At 45.2% G+C, this 18,626-nt stretch overlaps 1 protein-coding gene and 1 long non-coding RNA gene across 10 annotated transcripts in view; one reads left to right on the top strand and one right to left on the bottom strand.

Moving 5' to 3' along the window:
• Positions 1 to 18,626, top strand: part of SYN3 (synapsin III) — a 452,196-nt gene that overhangs the window by 40,287 nt on the left and 393,283 nt on the right. For all 4 annotated transcript variants that reach the window (XM_072844189.1, XM_072844190.1, XM_072844192.1 and 1 more), the window contains one exon: positions 14,361 to 14,418. In XM_072844189.1, coding sequence (XP_072700290.1) covers positions 14,361 to 14,418 — 58 coding nt within the window. The remainder of the gene's footprint in view (positions 1 to 14,360; positions 14,419 to 18,626) is intronic.
• The window catches only part of LOC140642945 (uncharacterized), a 64,608-nt gene that overhangs the window by 17,291 nt on the left and 28,691 nt on the right, over positions 1 to 18,626 (bottom strand). For 2 of the 6 annotated variants that reach the window (XR_012039318.1, XR_012039317.1), the window contains exon 1: positions 750 to 889. The exons of 3 other annotated variants lie outside the window; for them this stretch is intronic. This is a non-coding gene — a long non-coding RNA (uncharacterized lncRNA). Of the gene's footprint in view, positions 1 to 749; positions 906 to 18,626 lie in introns of those variants that run through there. One more of the 6 variants, XR_012039315.1, reaches the window with a different exon arrangement.

The raw sequence follows: 18,626 nt of genomic DNA on the forward strand, positions 1-18,626 counted from the left end.
CCTGCCTCCCTCTAATTCTGTCTCTGGCTCCACTTCCTGCGTATATTTATTCTGCAGGAATAACAAACAACCTGTACTTCTCAAACACACTTGCCTTAGCACATTCTGCTCCCTGCTACCTGGAATACCCTTCCCTATCTTGTTCACTTGTCCAATGTCCATTCATCCTTTAAAAGCCTGCTCAGGTGTCACTTCTTCTGTGAAGTCTTCCCTGGCATGCTCTACCCTGCCAGCAGTGCTAACAACCACCTCCTTTATACGATTTAAACATATGTCATTGTGCTACCGTAATTTCACACTGCATTATCATTGGCTGCTAGGTGGCTGTCTTTTCTGCCAAAACAAGGCCCATGTCTTGTTCTTCCTTATATCTCTGGTGCTCAAAACACGGTCAGTGTTCAGTTAGCATATGTCATTGCCTCCACTCCAGTCCAATGAGGATAACTTTTAATGGGTATAATGGGGCCTGAAAACTGCCTTATCTTAGGAGTCAGCAATGTAATACATATAGTTGAGGGGTTTCTGTTTTTACTCACCTAGGTATAAAATCTTGGCTCTTTATTTTCCAGTATGTGAGGGTAACTATGAGCTGCTATTCAAGATCATTAAAAGAAAGTTGGCACAAAGTTTTATTATTACCCACAGAATGTACCAGAACCCCAGATTTAATTTTGAAATCAAACACTGAATGTGACCAAAAAACAAACAAACAAAAAGATTGCTTATAATTGAGTTTGGGTTGGATTTACCTGTCTGCTCATGATTTTACCTACAAGATCTTCAGAGCCTGGATGGAGTTGAGGAGCGGGGTTGGGGTGAGGTGATAGAAGCAGCTAAGCCTTTGCCCCCAACCCCTCCCTCCAGTGGCCTGTGGAACTCTGGCTCTCCTCTCCTCTTACCTCACCCATGGCCTTGTTCCCAGAATGTCTGCTATTCCATTTCAACAATGATCTATTGTTACCTTCCCTTCAATTCTCCACGCTTCTCTATGTTTCTTTTTTCTTTTATTTGTTGGGGAGGAAATGAAAAAAGTATTCTTGGTTTGAAACACTCCTCTCCTACTGCCCTTCCAGGCTGGAGTGTATCAGGACACTGTCCTACCAAATAATGATCGGTGATACCCATTAAACCATCTGGTGCATTTCTAGATTCACCAAGAGATGCTGTATGATAATTTATGTTCCCACCACCACTCACCCCACCCACTCCCAGATGGTGTCTTTGTATCTCAGCACCTACAACAGGGCAGGCAGTTAATTAGGAAATGTCTGTTGATTGAATGAGTGACTTCGGAAGTGATGAGTTATTGGTAAGGACAGGTAGGTGTGGTGACAATGAAACTAAGGAGTGAATTTGGACATTCTGAAATCCTTTTTTCCCCTCTCATCTCATTCTTAATCCAACAGAAAGTCACAGTATTCACATGAGAGTATTTACACCACAGAAATTGGCAAATGCTACAAAACACAGGGCTTTCAGTTCTCCCCCAGACTACTGGTTATTAATCATCTGCCAACACAGCACTGGTCGTAGGTACTTCCTGAGATGCCCAGGGGGCATAGTACAGGCAAGGAAGCAGAACACAGAGACCATACCCCTGCTCAAAGAACTGTTGGGTGGCTAGGCTGGGACTTGAACAGGACCAGCTTCTTAAAAGGAATTTCTGGCACCACAGCTCCTGGTAACCCTCACAGAGGACTTCAGTGTTTGGCAAGATGTAGATATTAAGAAGTCTTGGTTAAAAAAATGAATAAACACCCAAATGAATAAACTATGAGCAATTTGGGGTTGGGGTCATGTTTTCATCATTGTCATGTGGCAAACATTTGTGTACTTTCCACCACCAGACATTGTGCTAAGTAGTTTTCATAGTTTTCTAATTCAATCCCCCCAACAACTATATGGAGTACTTTTACTATTCCCATTTTAGAAATAAGGAAAACTGAGGCTCTGAGCCCAAAATTGAAACAGATGTCAGTGGCATCGGGGACCCAGCTCAGACCATTCTGGACACCCCTGTTCTCTCTGCATTTTTCCCCCTCCTACCTGAGCATAGGCCCTTCTGTGCTGTGTGAAGCCTCTGGCCTGCAGAGCCTGCCTGCTCAGGAGGCTCGCACATGTACACACACCCACACACACCCAGTGTCTGAGAGTAATGGGAGGAGACCGGGTGGCAGGACTCCATGTAACAGCACTGTGGCCAAGCACAGGATCCCAGTGACCTCACCCTCAGAGGAAAGTGCCCCACCTCAAGCCAGGCAGCCCCACCCTACTGGAGTCCCGTGGGCAGCTGGAACGATCTGGTGCCAGGAGGAAAAGGAGTTCCTATATCCATCCAGACACTCGTGATCTCAGGTTTGGGAATTGGATCCTTCATAGAAACTGCCTTTGGGTTATTATCTTCTTTTTAAGGTTCCAACAGGATCTTTTCTGCTTTCTCCTGCTGTGTTCCCATGTTAAATGTGTAATTTCCTAGCACATTTCAGACATGATGCCTACGGGAGTTAAAATGGGAAGGAAGATGAAATGCAGAGAGCTTGGGGCTGGCAGGCTGCAGGTCAGGGTTGAAGCCCCAGCTTTGCCATCCACCAACTCTGTGGTCTTGGCCAAGCTGCTTTACCTTTCTTTTCTTTCTTTCTTTCTTTTTTTTTTTAAGATTTTATTTATTTATTTATGAGAGATACACACACACACAGAGAGAGAGAGAGAGAGAGAGAGAGAGAGAGGCAGAGACACAGGCAGAGGGAGAAGTAGGCTCCATGCAGGGAGCTTGATGTGGGACTCCATCCCAGGACTCCAGGACCACACCCTGGGCGGGAGGCGGCACTAAACCACTGAGCCACCCGGGCTGCCCTACTTTACCTTTCTGAGCCTCAGTTTCCTTATCTGTAAAGTGGGGACCATAATGCCACTACTCTTGCCATTCCACGAAGCTCGCAGAACTGTTAAAGCCTCCAGTGAGAGCACATTGTACCTTCCCCTCACAAGTATTGTTCCATATGTGCAGTTTGTTTGCCTGTGCTGTGGTCCTGTGTCAGAGCATAAGCTCCAGGAGGGTAGAGCTTAGGGTTCCTTTGTTTGAACACCATATTCTCAGAGGCTAGCATAGTACCTGGCACAAGGTAAGGCAGGATACATGAATGCTTCAATTAGCAAATAGATGCTCTTGCCAAAGGCTGATATTACTGTTAAGGAAGAGTTCAGGATTGAGGATGCCCTGGGGAGAGTCTCTCTCAGAGAACACAACTGCCATGGAACTCGAGAAGACTACCTAAGGTCCACATGCTATGCCCAAGGCTCCCCTTCCTTTTTGTACAGCTGGGAACTCAAAGGCTCCAGCTTCCACTTGAGGGGCTGAACTGCCAAAGGTTGCTTTGACTGAAGGCATGAGGGCTTCAGGGCATCTTGACAGGCCCCTCGAAGCCTTGCAGTGGGCCTAATTGGCCCCATGGTGACCAGGATATTTTGCTTTCCATTGTGCCACCTACAGGGGGTGTTTGGACTCAGAGCTGGTGTCACCTGCAGTACCTTTGGGGTAGGGTTGCTGGATTCAGAAAAAAAAAAAAAAAAAGAAAAGTACAAGATCCTCAGTTAATACTTAGATAAATAATGAATCAGTTTATCTCATGCAATATTTGGTATAGACTTATAATATATACTTAACACGTTGTCGGTTAAGAGTTGTCGGTTTATCCAAAATTCAAATTTAATTGGGTGACCTGTATTTTATCTAGATAATCTATTTATGGGGGATGGCAACAGAGAGAGTTGCCACATCTCGGCCCTGGTAACACAGTCCCAGTGAGAGGCTCCCTTTGCACTTCCTTGCCTTTTGGTTGGAGAACCAAAGCAGGCCCCCACATTGATCCCATTCTTGAAGGGCAGCTTTCCCCTCCCATGACAAGGACTGAGGACTGTCAATTACCAGCAGGGAGGAAGCAAAACTAGTAGAGAGTCCCACGGCCTACTGCCTGGGTCTCTTCTCCTTCTCACTGTGTGACCTTGGGAAGTCTGACCCCTGAACCTCACATTCTTCACCTGTGAGATGGGATGATGGTATATCTTTTGTGAAGGGTCATTGCAAAGATTAGAGATGATGGCTTGGCTAGGGCTGGTACAGGGGCTTAACTTGTCATAACAGGCACTGAAATGGTAACTGTACTAACAATTAATTGCAATTACTAATTGCTGATGAATATAATGGTGCTGGAAGCCAGGGGGAAGGAAGCCACTTGGCATGCTTCTCAGTTCAGTTGGATAGGCTCAAGGGCTGTCTTCCAGAAGCCCTGGAGGAGGGATAGCTGGATGCTGGTAAGCTGGCAGGCACTCTACTGTGAGGATGAGAAGACGAAGGCCTGGGTTGGTCCCCCCTAGACTCACTTGGGGGTGCTCACAGCAGAGACATGCACCAACCTGTTGAAGAGACGTGGCTTTGGGAAACAAAATCCTTACATATACCCCCACCACTTCCTCTACCCCTAAACCTTTCCTTGAACAAGGCAGGCCCTGGCTGTTGCCAGTGGGGGAATGTAGGGGTGGAAGGGAGAGGGAGAAAGGAAAGGCCTAATGTCACCTTCCTCCTCACTTCATTCACCAACTCACATAGGCCACCCAACACCACCTAGAGTGGCTCTGGACTTCTGGACTTATCCCTCCCAATCTGGGCACCTGGCCTGCTCTCCTGCCCCTCCCCCTTGCCTCCCTGGCCCTGGCCCTGGTGCTGGGGAAGGGGAGGGGCCTTGGGCATTCCCCAGCAGCCTGCCTAGTCGCCTGGAGACAGGCTCCGTTTTCCCAGGCCCGGCCCCTTTTATCAGGGAGACAATGTGCGCACACAGTGAGGGCCTTGTGTGGCACCCAAGCCCCAAGCCCTTTGACTTGAGGAATTTTTCAAGTGCTGACCTCTCTCCGTGAGGTCTTCCTGCTGTCCAATCCTGAGGCCTGGTGCCCCTGCTGCTTCCTACCCAGCTCTTTCAGGGAGAGAAGCAGGAGGTGGGGGGGTAGGGGAACAGTGAAGAGCTGTCTCTCCCCTGGTAGAGTCTTCACCCTCTGAAACTGGCTAGAAAATCTGGGGGAAATGTCTTTGAGCAGAAGGGAATGTGGGGAGAAATTTGATAGATGCTTTTTCTTCTGGATTACTCCCTTCTCTGCTGATGCTGGATCTTAGTGGAGTCACTGTTCTCTTTGGTCCTCAGTTTCCTCATTGGTCTAATGATGACAGACTAAGATCACATTCCCCAAAAGACTGTTTCTATCAGAACAACATTCAGATTCCCAGGCACCTTCTATATTAGGAAGAGTTCTTTGTTTGCAAGAAAAAGAAATAGACTTTGGCTGACTTAGTCAAAATGGGGATATATTGAATGTGGTAGGCTCACAGAAGCAAAAGAAAATATGAAGACCAAAGTCTCGGAGAGACCAGGACCCAGGGCTCCACTGGGATCTAGGAGGCTGGGACTTGTGGGCAGCCTTCTCTAGAGAAGTCACCTCCTGCTTCCCTCCAGCCATGTGCCTTCTGCTCACAAATCAAATTCCTGGGGAAGAACAAACCTGGCTGGTTCCACAGTGTGTCCTGGGACAGTCCGACCAAGACCATGTGCTGGAGAACTGTTTGGTTTCTTCAATGCAAATGCAAATGGAGGTGCTGTTGCTGGATTGGTACAGGACAGGCCACACTGCCATGTGCCCTTAGAACCACTGAATCAAAATATCTAGAGTGGAGCTTGGGAAACTGTATTGTTTTTAAATGATGACGAGCCAAGTTTAGAAACCATTAAGTTAGAAGACTTCTTTTCATGTGGCTCCCAACTGGTAGAGCCAGGAACAGTGGGGCCACCTAAGCAGAAGATCTGTTTCAGTTCAATATATAGAATGGGAAAGTCATCCAAAGATCAAGTGGGCTGCCCATTGGGAGTGAGCCTCTCATCATTTGCACGTTCAGGTACTGGGCTGGCCATTTGGGGAAAATGTTGCAGAAGAGCCCTGAGTATAAAGGGATTGACCTATAGCCTTTTCAGGAGGTTTGAGCCTAAAGCTTTGTGTTTTTTCCTCTCTGCCTTTATGTCTCAGTAACTTCTCTGGTCTTGCCTTGCTTTTCTCTGAAGAGTTCAGCTGTTTACCTTGTGAATCTCTCCTCTCCCTCCAAAATGTGGTTGTCTTGCCCAGGTCCTCTGAATGACCTTTTCAGTGTAGTCCCTCAGATGCCATGCATGGCTTTCTTAGCAATAGGTGTTCCAGTGCTGGAGTCTACAGACTTCACCTCACCTCATGACAGCCTTGCCCTGGGGGAGGCAGGTCACTGGGCAGATGCCAGCCTCATTACAGAATGTCTCTTCTCCTGGGGCCTGTGGAAGCCTGCCTGGGATGTGTTTCCTTGGCAGGAGGGATGCTGTCTGTGATGGCAAGAGAGAGGATGGTGCTTTGTGTCCATTCTCCTGACCTCCCACCTTGGATCTTCAGGAAGGGTAAGGATGCGGGTTTCCTGAAGATTTGCACTGAGCTAATTGCCAGCTTTACAGGACTTCGTTAACTTAGGAATTGCCTGTGCCACTACTTCCAGGCAGGATGGCCAGTGACTGAAGGGGCAGGTGGTAGGAAAAGGCACAGGCATAGAGAAATATTTTCCTGCTATAAGGAAAACAACAATACATGCTTTATGACAAATGGTATCTGCCCACTTGGTTTCAGCTTCAGCAAAATGATGGCGCGTTGGAGACTGTGTTAGGTGTGAGAACTGGTGTCCCTTCTGAAGGTAGCAGCTGCAATTCACTCACTCAGTTGTTACCATGCAGGAGTAAAAGGCTGGTGTTGCCAAATCATTGATTTTTCAAGGGCAGCCAGAAATCTTAATTTTTTATATGAATTTACTATTTTGAAATTATAAGTATAAAATTTAAGTCCAAATTAAGACTGTGGACTTCATGAAGTTTACCAGTTGGTAACTTCTGATAAAGAAGACAGGAGTCAGGATGAATAATGCAGTCTAGCCCTTCTTCTGGGTCTGTCTCCCAGCTAGATGATATGTACTCTTTTGTTTAGTGCAATACCTAAGGTCTAGCACAATGCTGGGCACAGAGTGAACCTTGGATAGATGGTTCTATGAGTGGATGAATGAATGGATAAGTAGTTGTATAGATGGATGGATGGGTGGGTGGGTGGGTGGATGGATGGATGGATGGATGGATGGATGAATGGATGGACAGATGGATGGATAAATGGGTGGATGGATAGAGGGAGGGAGGAAGGAAGGACAGGAGGGAGGGAAGGAAGGATAGAAAATAACTTTTCTCAGCCTTTTTCTTCTGTTCCCTGTCCTTTACACCTTGACAGGGCCCACACCCCCTTTCTAAATCAAACATTCGATATTCTCATGGTCCCCTTCTCATCCTCCTTATACCATCTAAATCCCTTTTCTGGAATGACCAGATATTAGTCACTTGCACCTTGTATGAATTACCTTTCAGTATATTACCTTTCCCATGGGCATTTCCCCAGGTTGGACTCTTAGTAGATGCTCATTAAATGTTTGCTAAGTGAATGGCTTAGCTTTCTAAATGTTAACAAACTCCTTTGTGTCATAAAGATTGTGGACTTTCAGATATTTATAGGAATGAGGGTGACACAGTGTAGTGTCTCTGGTAAGGAAAGGGGTAAAGACTGAGATGACATTCTAGCCTGATATCTGTAGTCATGGAGAGTGGGTGGCAGATGACTTTGTTTGCCCTAAAGGCCTGTACTGGGGAGAAAGAGGAGATCCCAGGGAGTAGTCAAGGCAGGTTTCCATTATGCTAGACATGAAGCAGGAGTTCCATTTAGAGCAAGGAAGATACTGCTACTTCCTCCTCTTAGAGAAGAAATAACATGTCACTTCCCCGGGGACACACCCAACTGGCCTCAGCCCTCTACCCATCCTGGTGAAGGTCAGAGGGGAAAGGGATGAACATTAAATGCCTGCCATGTGTCAGGATGTGTCAGGGATATTATTCATGGGCACTTATAAATGAAACAGGGTTGGAAAGGTTGATGCCTGTCTGAAGCAACATAAGGAAAGAACAGCAGAGCTAGATGAGACCTAAGTCTGTCTCCAATGCTAGCAGTGCCCATCCTACCTCTTTACTTGGAAAAGAGAAGTTCCATCTTTCAGCCCACTGGTGAGCAGCATACTTGCTAGCACATTTTTGGCAGCTTCCCAGAGTCCTCCAAATCTGCATCCTCATTTAAGCCTTATGCTAACCCTGTGGGTAGTCTTCCTGTCCTTATTCTACAGTTGAAGAGGTAAGGGCTTGTCCAAAATCATGTAGCATTTGCCCCAGCTGCCAACTCAAATCTAGGTCTTCTGCTCCATGCCTGTCGCTCATTTTTTCTACACCTTTAGGATATGCCCCAGGAGAATTCATCACTTCCCTAAGCACCCCCAGCAGCTACCCATTTTGTTTACCCTTGTCTGTGCCTTTCACACATACACACACAGCCAGACCCTCTCATATTCATCTTGGTGGCCCTTGGCCTTGACAAAGAAGAGGCCCCAAATATTGGATGCAAGGATGGATGAACTGGGCCACTTCACAAGGGAAGTAGCCCCTGACATTTAGACTAGACTGGGTGTACCTTTTTTGGGCTGATGTCCTGTGTGGTCATTGTCCATTTATGAGTCTCTCCCTCCTGTTAGGTGATAAGCTTCCTTAGAGCCTGCAGGCCCTGGCCCATAATGATGATCAATAAATATGTGTTAAGCATCTTCCAAAGCCTTCCCTGACCAACCTAAGTCAGATCTCCCCTGCTCTCCACATCTTATCCTCTATCACTTTGTGCATTTTATTCTTAGTACTCACCATTTCTTTTTTACCTGGTTGGTTTTCTGACTTTTCTGGGAGCATGAGCTCCACAAGAGCAGGCACCATGTCAGCCTTTTCGCCTTATACCTAATAGGGTGCCTGGTCTGTACGAGGTTCAGTACATAGTGGTTACATAAGGGAGTGAATGGTGACCATATCTACCCATAAAAATCTCCTTTCCTGTTACTGTCAGAAGCCAATGAGGGGACATTTGTCATACTCTGTGGTGTGGAGCTCTAGTTTCTTACCTCCATAGATCTTTATATGGGTACAAGGGGCCTGGCCATGTCCTTCCTCTGCCTGATTCACTGGAGTTCCCTAATTGCAAGGTGGTATGGAGAGGCTGCCCCATAACTGGAGGATCCCCTCTGGGAGTGGGAAGGGGCCAGGCACATTAGCTATTTTTCAAGTAAATAATGGAGCTAGAATGGATCTCTGAATTGGACCTCTGTGTTCAAAAGTCCTGCTTTTGCCACACCTCCATCCAGCCTAGGTGCCATGTGATTCTCCTCATCTTACTGACCGGGAAAGCCTTGAGCATGTCTGCCTCCAGTGGTTTCCTGCATGGTCCGTACTCCATCTCCCCCTGCTTAAGTCCAGGCCATGAATAAGCAACCAATATGTTACATCAGAAACGTGAGACTCCCCTCCTAGGGCCAGTTCCCTGCATCCCTGCCCGCCCTCTCCCTACAGGGGTGACCTGTGGAAAGAGGGCTGTGTCTGAGACAGAACATTCCTGATCCCTCCTCCCTGGGAAGGGCATAGCCAAGGCCCAGCCACATTGACTCTACATCCCAGACACATTTATTAGGAGGGTGCCGCTTGGACACAGGTGGATCCTGTTTGTGCTAATTCTCCTCTTCCTTCTGCCCCTGCTGTCGCCATGAAAGAACTCAGTACCCACTCCTCATAAATCTCTCTCACACACCACATCCCGCCTCCCCAAACTTGGGATTTCCCACCCCAGGCAGCACTGGTTTTATAATATTCTCCTTCCTGGTGCCTCTGATGTGGCAGTAAAATATGAGACCACCCACAGAGAAGGAAGCTTACTGGAATCAAGAGTTTCCCCCACCCCCTTCCCAAGGCCAAGGCCTGAGTGATTGGCTGGGATATTCAGGGAGCTCATTATGAGAATAAACATATTAGGGCAGTAGGAAGAGGTCTGTATTAGGGAGACAGCCTTCGGGCACAGTGAGGCCATCAGTTTTGCCTGAGGTCAAACAGCCAGGCAGTTACAAAGGCAGCAACCCCAACCCCCAAGGCATCTAGAATTCCAAACCATCCCTACCCTTCCCTCTGCCAGACAGAACTGTTCAGAGGCGGCTCAAGCCTGAATGAGCCCCCGGCAAGGAGGCAGCAGTCTGTGTGGCCTGTCAGGAGACAGACTTCTGACTCCCAGCCAGGCAGGGGGATGGACTGCCTGACCCCCAGCTTTAGCCCGAGTCCATCTGCCAGGCTCTGCAGTAAACATTCCAGAGATGGGCAAAACAAGTGTTTCTCCTGGGAAGGTGAGGCCTTGTGAAGGCCAGAGCTGCTTGGGTGGTATTGTTATAGGGTAAAGTGCTCTGGGTTCTGGTTAGAATCGAGTTGAGGGCTACCAGTCAGTCATTCAGGTTGGACGCTGTACAAGGACCCCACATCATAATCAGTGCAGAATTGTAAGTGTATTACAGCGGTGTACCAGTAGATGACAGTAAAGTGTCTTAAGGACAGAGTATGCTGTGACTTATCCCTGGAAGACATTGTTCATTTACTCAGTGCGCAAACGTTTGTTAAACATGTGCGTTGTGCCCTGGCACTTTGTACCAGATACCAGATGCAGTGAACATTGAGACAGTTTCAGGTTTCTAGAAGCTCACAGACTAGGTATGTGGGTGCAAGGTAAAAACAAACACCATGCAATCACAACATGGAATGATATGTGTTTTAATGGTTGTTAGTATAGGATGCTGTATGGAACCCCAAGGAGGAACCCCTAACTCAGCCTCATTGTGGAGGAGCACTTTCAGGGAAAACTTGATGGAGGAGGTAAGTGAAGATCTTGGAGACAGCCAGGCAGAGAAGAACAAGAAGCCATCCTAAGCAGAGAGAACAGCCTGTGCAAAGTTTCTGAGGCGTCAAATGTAGGATGAGGCTGGGGAATCACAGGAAGTTGTGTATGTCCATGAGGTGGGCAGAAAACCAGAGGAGAAATGGGCCAAGTCAGCAGGGTCCAGATCATGAAGGACACAGAGGGTCTGAACAGAATCCCCAAAATCTTGAAGCTTAAGATCTAACTCACCATAACGCTTAGAGATTTTATATGTCATTGACAGAGACTTCACCTGGAACGTGTGGGGACTGATCCCTACCATTTCTTCTCTCAGGGTTGATATTAGAGTCAAATAGGAGGAAGGATGTAAAGGTACTTGCAGGCCTTATATACCAACAGCATCTATTTATTATTATCGTTGCACTGATGGAACAGATCAATGTGATGTGAATCACATTTCTGTTTTGCAACCTCTGTGAGGGCAAGATTATGTTTTATTTGTGGATCCCCACCACATAATACCCACAGGCATAGAGAAAACATTTAATAGTTCTTTGTTGTTGATTCTGTGGTAGGCCCTGGGCTGTGTACTTTGGAGCTAAGAATGTGCAGGAACTGTTCTGAGTGCTTTTATGTATCTTATCTTGGTTAGTTTTTACAGCAACCCTGTGAGTTAGTTACTAGTAGTAACCCCACTTTCCAGGTGGGGAAAGTGAAGCACACGGAGGTTGGAGGTTGAGTGAGTTACCCAAGGTTGCACAGTAAGTGGTAGAGCTGGGATTGCATCCATGTGGTTGCCCTGAGTTAGCTACTCTATTGCCTTGTTGCATAGAGAATCAGGTGAATTTATCCCTACAGGCTTGGCTATAGATGTTATCACCCTTGACAAATGAGAAAACCATGACCCAGAGGGGTTAAGTACCTTGGCTTAGAACATGTGGTGAGTGAGTTGTAGAGCTCAAATTTTGCCCAAGTCTTGCTTTTTCAAGTGTACCAGTGATTGTTCTCATTAGTTACCCTCTGAGGTCTCACCTAGTACTTCTTTTAAACCCAAGCTAGAAGGAACCTTGCTTAAGTCTGATTCCAGCCCTTACCAGCTGTACCCCTTCTGACCATGGAGGAGGTCTCTGCACAGGACCCTGTAAATGATACCTTAGACCATGCACTGGATACACAGAACCCTAGAGTTCCTTGCCCAAAGGGACCCTGGCCCAATTCCATGCCCTCTGGAGACCAGTTCCCTGATTAATCCTCCCAAGGCACAGTTGAGGGGGCATGAGTGAGGAAATGAAGCATGACACATAGGCTGGGCCATCCATGAGCCTGCACAAAAAGCCTAGGTGGTGCAGGACAGAAAGGAGGGTGGGAGGAGGATTAGGGAGGAGGGTAGAGACCAAGATATGGCGATCCCCATGTTGCCTTGTTCTGAGTAGAACCCTAAGAATTCCACGAAGTCTAAATTCTGATCCTTCTAGATCATTATGAAGTTGTATTTGTCAAGGAAGGAAGACAGAAATGTTTTATTTAAATGTTTGCTGGCTTTATATATCAATTATAAATATTAGACATATGATACATAGGCCTTCATTTGTTCTTTTGCCCCAGGCCCCACAAATATTAGAGGTGGACTTATCCCAGTGTCTGCAGTTTGCTGATGCTACCTTTAAAGGTTTGTGATAAAATTCACAAGCTAGGTGGAAAGGTTCCCTTTGCATGAAGCCTCACTGCCCACATGTTTTGTCAAACACCATGCCTGAAAGAAAAAAGACCACATCTTCCTTTCAAGTCATAATAACAGCTCCTATCCCACTAAAGTTTTGCCTAGTTGACAGCTAAGTCTGTCAACATTGTGAGAAAAAGTAATGTTAATATTAGAGCTATCAGTCAGTGATTTGGGCAGTCTTGGAAAGAAATGAACTCCATTGTCATCAGCTGAGTGTAGATAGAAACTCTTTGGAAGCAGGCAGACAGAAGTTTGGTCAGAGAATTTGTAGAAAGGATTCTTTCTTTCCAAATGAAAGGTTGAAAAAATAGCAACATGGATGTTCCAGGAAAAAAGAATAGGGGAAGAAACTAAGAAGATTGTTAGATGACTACTTACAAATTATTGATTTGAACTCATTTTGTGAAGGGGAGAATGGGTATTGGAATAAAGAGCTGTCTCTTCCCTAGAAAGGTTTATGGAAATGCTTAACACAGTGCTCAGTTTACAGCAAATGACTAAGAACTGTTAGTTTCTTCATACCAAAATCCAAAAGAGCAAACGGAAACTTTTATTACTTTTGCCTTGTGTGTGGGAGGACGTCTAAACCCAGAGTACCCCAACATTTGCTGCTATTTTTCAAGGTTGAACAAAAACATAGATGTGGAATTAGAAGAACAGGATAAAGTTCTTTAGGCAAAACATTTTGTCTCTCTGGGTTTTGGTTTTCTTTTTTATAGGTTGGAAATAATAATGCTTTCTTCATGGTGGTGGTTGGAAGCATTAAAGGAGAAAGGCAATATAGGTTAAAGCCTACAGCACAGTTTCTGGCACAGAGTAAATACTCAACGAGTGGGTTTTTTTCCCCATCTATCTCTTCATTCATTTATTCATTCAAATATTACTTGAGCTCCTACTGTGTGTTAAGCACTCTGGTAGGTGTTGAGAGTATTTGTTCTTTACCTCAAGAGGCTGTGTTATATAGTATATTGAGACAGAAGAATTAAACACAGTTACTGATTATAACTAATTATAATTGTAATAAGTACTATGAAAGAAGAGTATGAAAAGAGAATTGATATGAGAAGAGAGATGAGGGGGCCAAGATTGGGGTGCTTATAGAGAAAAAATGGGCAAGTGGATGGATTTGGGAAATAATTAGAATATAGAGTTAGTGGGTATGGGGAGAGAGAAAGAGAACAAAAATGATGTCTATGTTTCTTCCTTGAGCAGTAGGTAGATGGGATGCCATTTACTGAGAAGATAGAAGTAGGGGTGTAGAGGAAAGATGATGGAAGGATGGCTGGCTGGCTGGCTGTCTGGATAAAGGGACAGATGAGGGCTGCTTCATTGGACAGATTGACAAATGGACGAATGGGTGGACAGATAATTCATGAAGTATATAGAGTGTAACTCACTAAAATAATAAAATAATTCTCATTACTTATGTAGGATTCTTTATTTCATTTGATCTTTAAAATAACCCTTAGAAATATGTCATGCAGGTATTAATATCTTCCTTTTACATATGATAAAATTGAGGCAAAGGGAGGTCCAGCCATCTGGCAGAACCAGAACCTGAGGCTCCAATCTTCCCATTCAGTATTCTTTCCCTTCTTGCACACAGTACATACAAATAATAAGAAAATCAGTCAAGGTAGGAGGAGAGAGCATGAAGGTACAGATGTGTCTGACATGCACTTCTTGGGGTAAGTAAGGCCTTTGGAAGAAGGAAGAAAACAGTAAAGCAGTCTGCACTCTTACTCAGTAGCTTTCTTCCTCTCTTTCACAGGACCAAGTATTTTCATGGAAAGAAGGTGAATGGAGAGATTGAGATCCGAGTGGAGCAGGTAGGTTGGAGCTAGGTCTTTTATGCTATCGCCTTGATGTTTTCCACAGGGGAGTCATTCCCAGGAGCAGCCTTGATCCTCATGTTATGTGGCTACCATGAGTCAAGATTACCAGAAAATCCTGGCTTATACAAGAGAGTTTTATTAAATTCCAGAGTCATTTAGCTTAATGGTTTTTGTTTTAGCAGCAGAACCTTTCTTCAAAGGAAATCTCAAGTAGGAGGCCATTGTGCAAAATAGAGACAAGTAGAGACAAGAGAACTGATGAAATGGGCGCGGGGAACCCAAAAGTCTGTCTGCTCCATCCTGTTCCACTTTCCTCCAATTCCCCCAAAGCCCCCAAGGCATCTCCTTGGAACCACTGGAGCCAGAGAGCACAGTGGGTTTGAATCCTGGCTCTCTCATTTAATCGGTATGGGGCAGGTAACCTAATTATTCTATGCCTCAATTTCCTTGTATCATTGTTGGGATTAAATAATTTAAAACCTCAAAGAGTTATGAATATTGGCTCTAATGTCAACATCCAGGCACCTCATTTATTGGGAAAGAAACACAGACTTGTTCAAGGCTACATAGGAAATCTGTGGCAGAATTGGGACTAGAACTTATGACCTCTAGATCTAGGGCTCCTCCCATTCATTCAGTATATGCCAAGCATCCTGCTCAGCCTTAGGAGAGCTAAGGCTCAAAGCCTGGGCTCTGGAGCCAGACTTTAGGTCTGAATCCCAGTGCCACTCCTTACTAACTGCAACTTTGATTGGGCTGTACTAAGGTCTTTGCAGCTCAGTTTCTTCATCTATACAATTGGGTAATAATAGCATCAATTTCATAGGGTGGCTATGAGGATCAAATGAGTTAGTCTCTAGGTATTTGGAATAGCACCTGGCACTTAGTAAATGTTATTCATTTATCATCATCATCGATGTCATCATCATCATCATAAAAGACAAAGAGTTAACAAGATAGACAAAGTCCCTACTATAAGATGAAGTCAGAAAAGTGCAATAAGAAAATAGAGGGTGTGACTTTTTTTAGCATTCTTTTAGTGTGTTAGAAGAACAGAAAGCCTTTCTGAGTATCCAATTTGAGTTGGCTTAGTATTAAAACACCTTAAACTTGAATTTCAATTTGATCCTGTGGCTTTCAAGTCAGTCCAATGTCTACTGGTTTTCCTTCCATGGCAAAGAGTAGGTTATTTTTGTTCACTTAACAAATATTTGTCAAATGTCTACTTTGCTAGTTCACTAATATGTGGGAAAGGAGGATATAGAAACAGAGGCTCTGTCCCAAAAAGTTTGTGGTTTAGGAAGGGAGGCAAGATAAGTCTTCACAGAACCTCAGTGCAGGTGGAGTCCAGGAAAGGGAAGTCCAGACTTAGTGCCAAGGGCAGCAGAGGCCATGGGGAGTAAGAATGGCTCTAAGGAGGAGGTGGTATTTAGAGGGCATCTTGGAGGATGGGTAGGATTTCAATAAGTGGATATAGCCACATGAAGTGTACATGAGATGGAGCAGTGTGAGCAAAAGTAAGGGGGCTGAAGAATAGAGAGTGTGGAATGGTGAGATTCCAGTTTGGTTGACTCCAAAATGGGGCACATCATCTTCTCCTAGCCCCAACTTACTTGTCCTCCCAAGTTACCTCTCTCAATAAGAGTGTCACCCTCTACCTTCCCATTAGTCAGAAACCTGCACAGGCTCCTGGATGCTTCGCCTCCCTCCACCACTACACCCATTCAGCTACCAGAACCTGTTGACTTCACATTCCATGTCTCCAGTCCACGCACTTCTCTCCATCCTCATTACCTAGATCCTCAGCTGAACCATCATCAGCTCTCATCCAATCTTTCTCATCAATAGCCTTCTAACTCTTTTTACCCACTTCCAATTTATTTTTATTATTAAAGCTGCAGTGATCTTTCTAAAAAACCAAATAGATTCTTTAAAGTGTTAGCTTCTTTTAAAAAAAGGTTTTATTTATTTGAGAGAGAGAGAGAAAGACAGCATGAGCAGAGGGGAAGGGTAGAGAGAGGAGAGAAACAGACTCCCCACTGAGCCGGGAGCCCAATGTGGGGCTCGGTGTGGGCTTGATCCCAGGACCTTGAAATCATGACCTGAGCAGAAGGCAGACACTCAACTGACTGAGCCACTTAAGGCCACTAAAGTGTTAGCTTTTAAATCCGTTCCTCAAGGACTCTTCCTTTCATACCTTGATCTAAATCCGCTAACTTGGTTATTCCCTATCATAGCACCCAATTTGGCCTTCTTAGCCCTTATCCATATATTTAGCTGTGGGATTATTTGCATGAGCATAAGGACCATGACTGTTTGGATCTCACTTTGTTAAGTAGCACACGGCCTGGCACATACTAGAACTAAAGAAATATTTGCAGAATGAATGACTGATAGATTCCACAGATTCCAGGCTACTTGTCAGTTTCCAAGGGAGATAAATCATTGCTTCTTAATCCCCCTCAAAAATCTGTTTTTTTCATAAACCATCTGGTAAATGCTCAGTTGCCAGTTCAGCCAGCCCTGTCTCATCCCATTCATGAAAACCCCAGAGACATGTTTTAATTTTACCCATTTATCTCAATGATGCCCCTAGCCCAGCTTATGGGTATAAAATCTATAAGTAGGAGCATCATTGGGAATTGCCCTAAGAATAACTCACTCGGCTCTGGGGACACTCAGCCAATCAATGAAGGCTACAGTCATACTGGAAAACATTGGCTTATTTAGCATCATCCTGATTTCTAGCCACGCCCCTCCATAGAAGCCAGAAGGCAAATTAGCCAAATAGCAGGTTATTTGGGCATTTTTCCCTGAAAGACATGCCTTCCTAAACTCATCTTAGAGTCTGAAATGATTGTTTTTTTCCCATCTGGATGAATGGTTGGGTCACATAAGCAACCCCCCAGGAATCTCACACGTATCCTCTCACACTGAGGAAAAGTCTTAGGATGGAAGCCACTGTTTAGTCTGAGCTGGACTCACATTTTGGAAGTCTGTCTCCCAACTAAGGGCCAAATTAACCAGATAATTGCACTGTCTGGGTTTTGCTGGACAGAGCAAATGAGTTAGTTGTGGTTGGCCTAGAGGAAGCCTCCGCCTCTTCTCTCCACCCTCTTCCCCCCAAGTTCAAAAACTGCTTGCCTCAGCACTTACAGAGCCAGGAATCAAGAAACCCTGGGGAGGCTGGGGAGGTGTGTGTGTGTGTGGGGGCTGCATCATGTTTCATTCCATTACCCAGAATGCCCTATTGACTCTGTGGGACCTCACAGCAGTGTCCTTGGAGGGTCTAAGACGTTTGGGCCAGGGTGGTTGACCTGTCAAGTTCTTTTCTGTTTATATTTGAGCAGAGGGTCTTTTTCTCCATAGGTACAAGTCACCCCTCAATGGGACTAAACAATGAGGTTGATGAATGGATTAATATTGAATAGACTCAGTTCTGAGAGATGAGCAGACTAGGACTTGTTCGGACAGAGCCTTGGACTTCTTTCCTCTCTAATAAAAGACTACGATTACAATGGTCAGTCTTTCCTCAGTGATAATAGAGGTACCAAGGCATAAGCAATGACAGTGTCCTGCTCTAACAGATGGAGGGAAAGACAAGAAGGTGAAGCATCTGACCTTGGCTCCAATGGAGGAAGCTGGACAAGCCACAGATTTACATATGAATGCCCTTGGAGTCCTGCTCCCCCTGTGATATTGGAGTTGCAATAGGGTTAGGTCGATGTGTGCAGATCCCAGGAAAGGTTCTTGATGCAACTGCTATTCACCTTCTGCTCTTTATATATTTCCTCAACTCAGATGTCTTAGGGAAGCAAAGGTAGGATTTTTTTTCCTCAACATATGTAAACACTCTTATCATAGTTTGGCTATTGTGGACATTGCCGCTATAAACATTGGGGTGCAGGTGCCCCATCATATCATTAGTAGATTTGTATCTTTGGGTAAATGCCTAATAGTGCGATTGAATGGGAAGAAATCAGAGAGGGAGACAAACCATAAGAAACTCTTAACTGTAGGAAACAAACTGAGGGTTGCTGGAGGGGTGGTGGGTGTGGGGGTTGGGGTACCAGATGATAGGAGGGCATGTGATGTGATGAGCGCTGGGTGTTATATGCAGCTGATGAATTACTGAAGTCTACATCTGAAACTAATAGATGTACTATATGTTGGTTAATTGAATTTAAATTTAAATAAAATAG

This window comes from Canis lupus, chromosome 11 (genome assembly GCF_048164855.1).
Source record: "Canis lupus baileyi chromosome 11, mCanLup2.hap1, whole genome shotgun sequence".
NCBI classification, from domain to species: domain Eukaryota; kingdom Metazoa; phylum Chordata; class Mammalia; order Carnivora; family Canidae; genus Canis; species Canis lupus.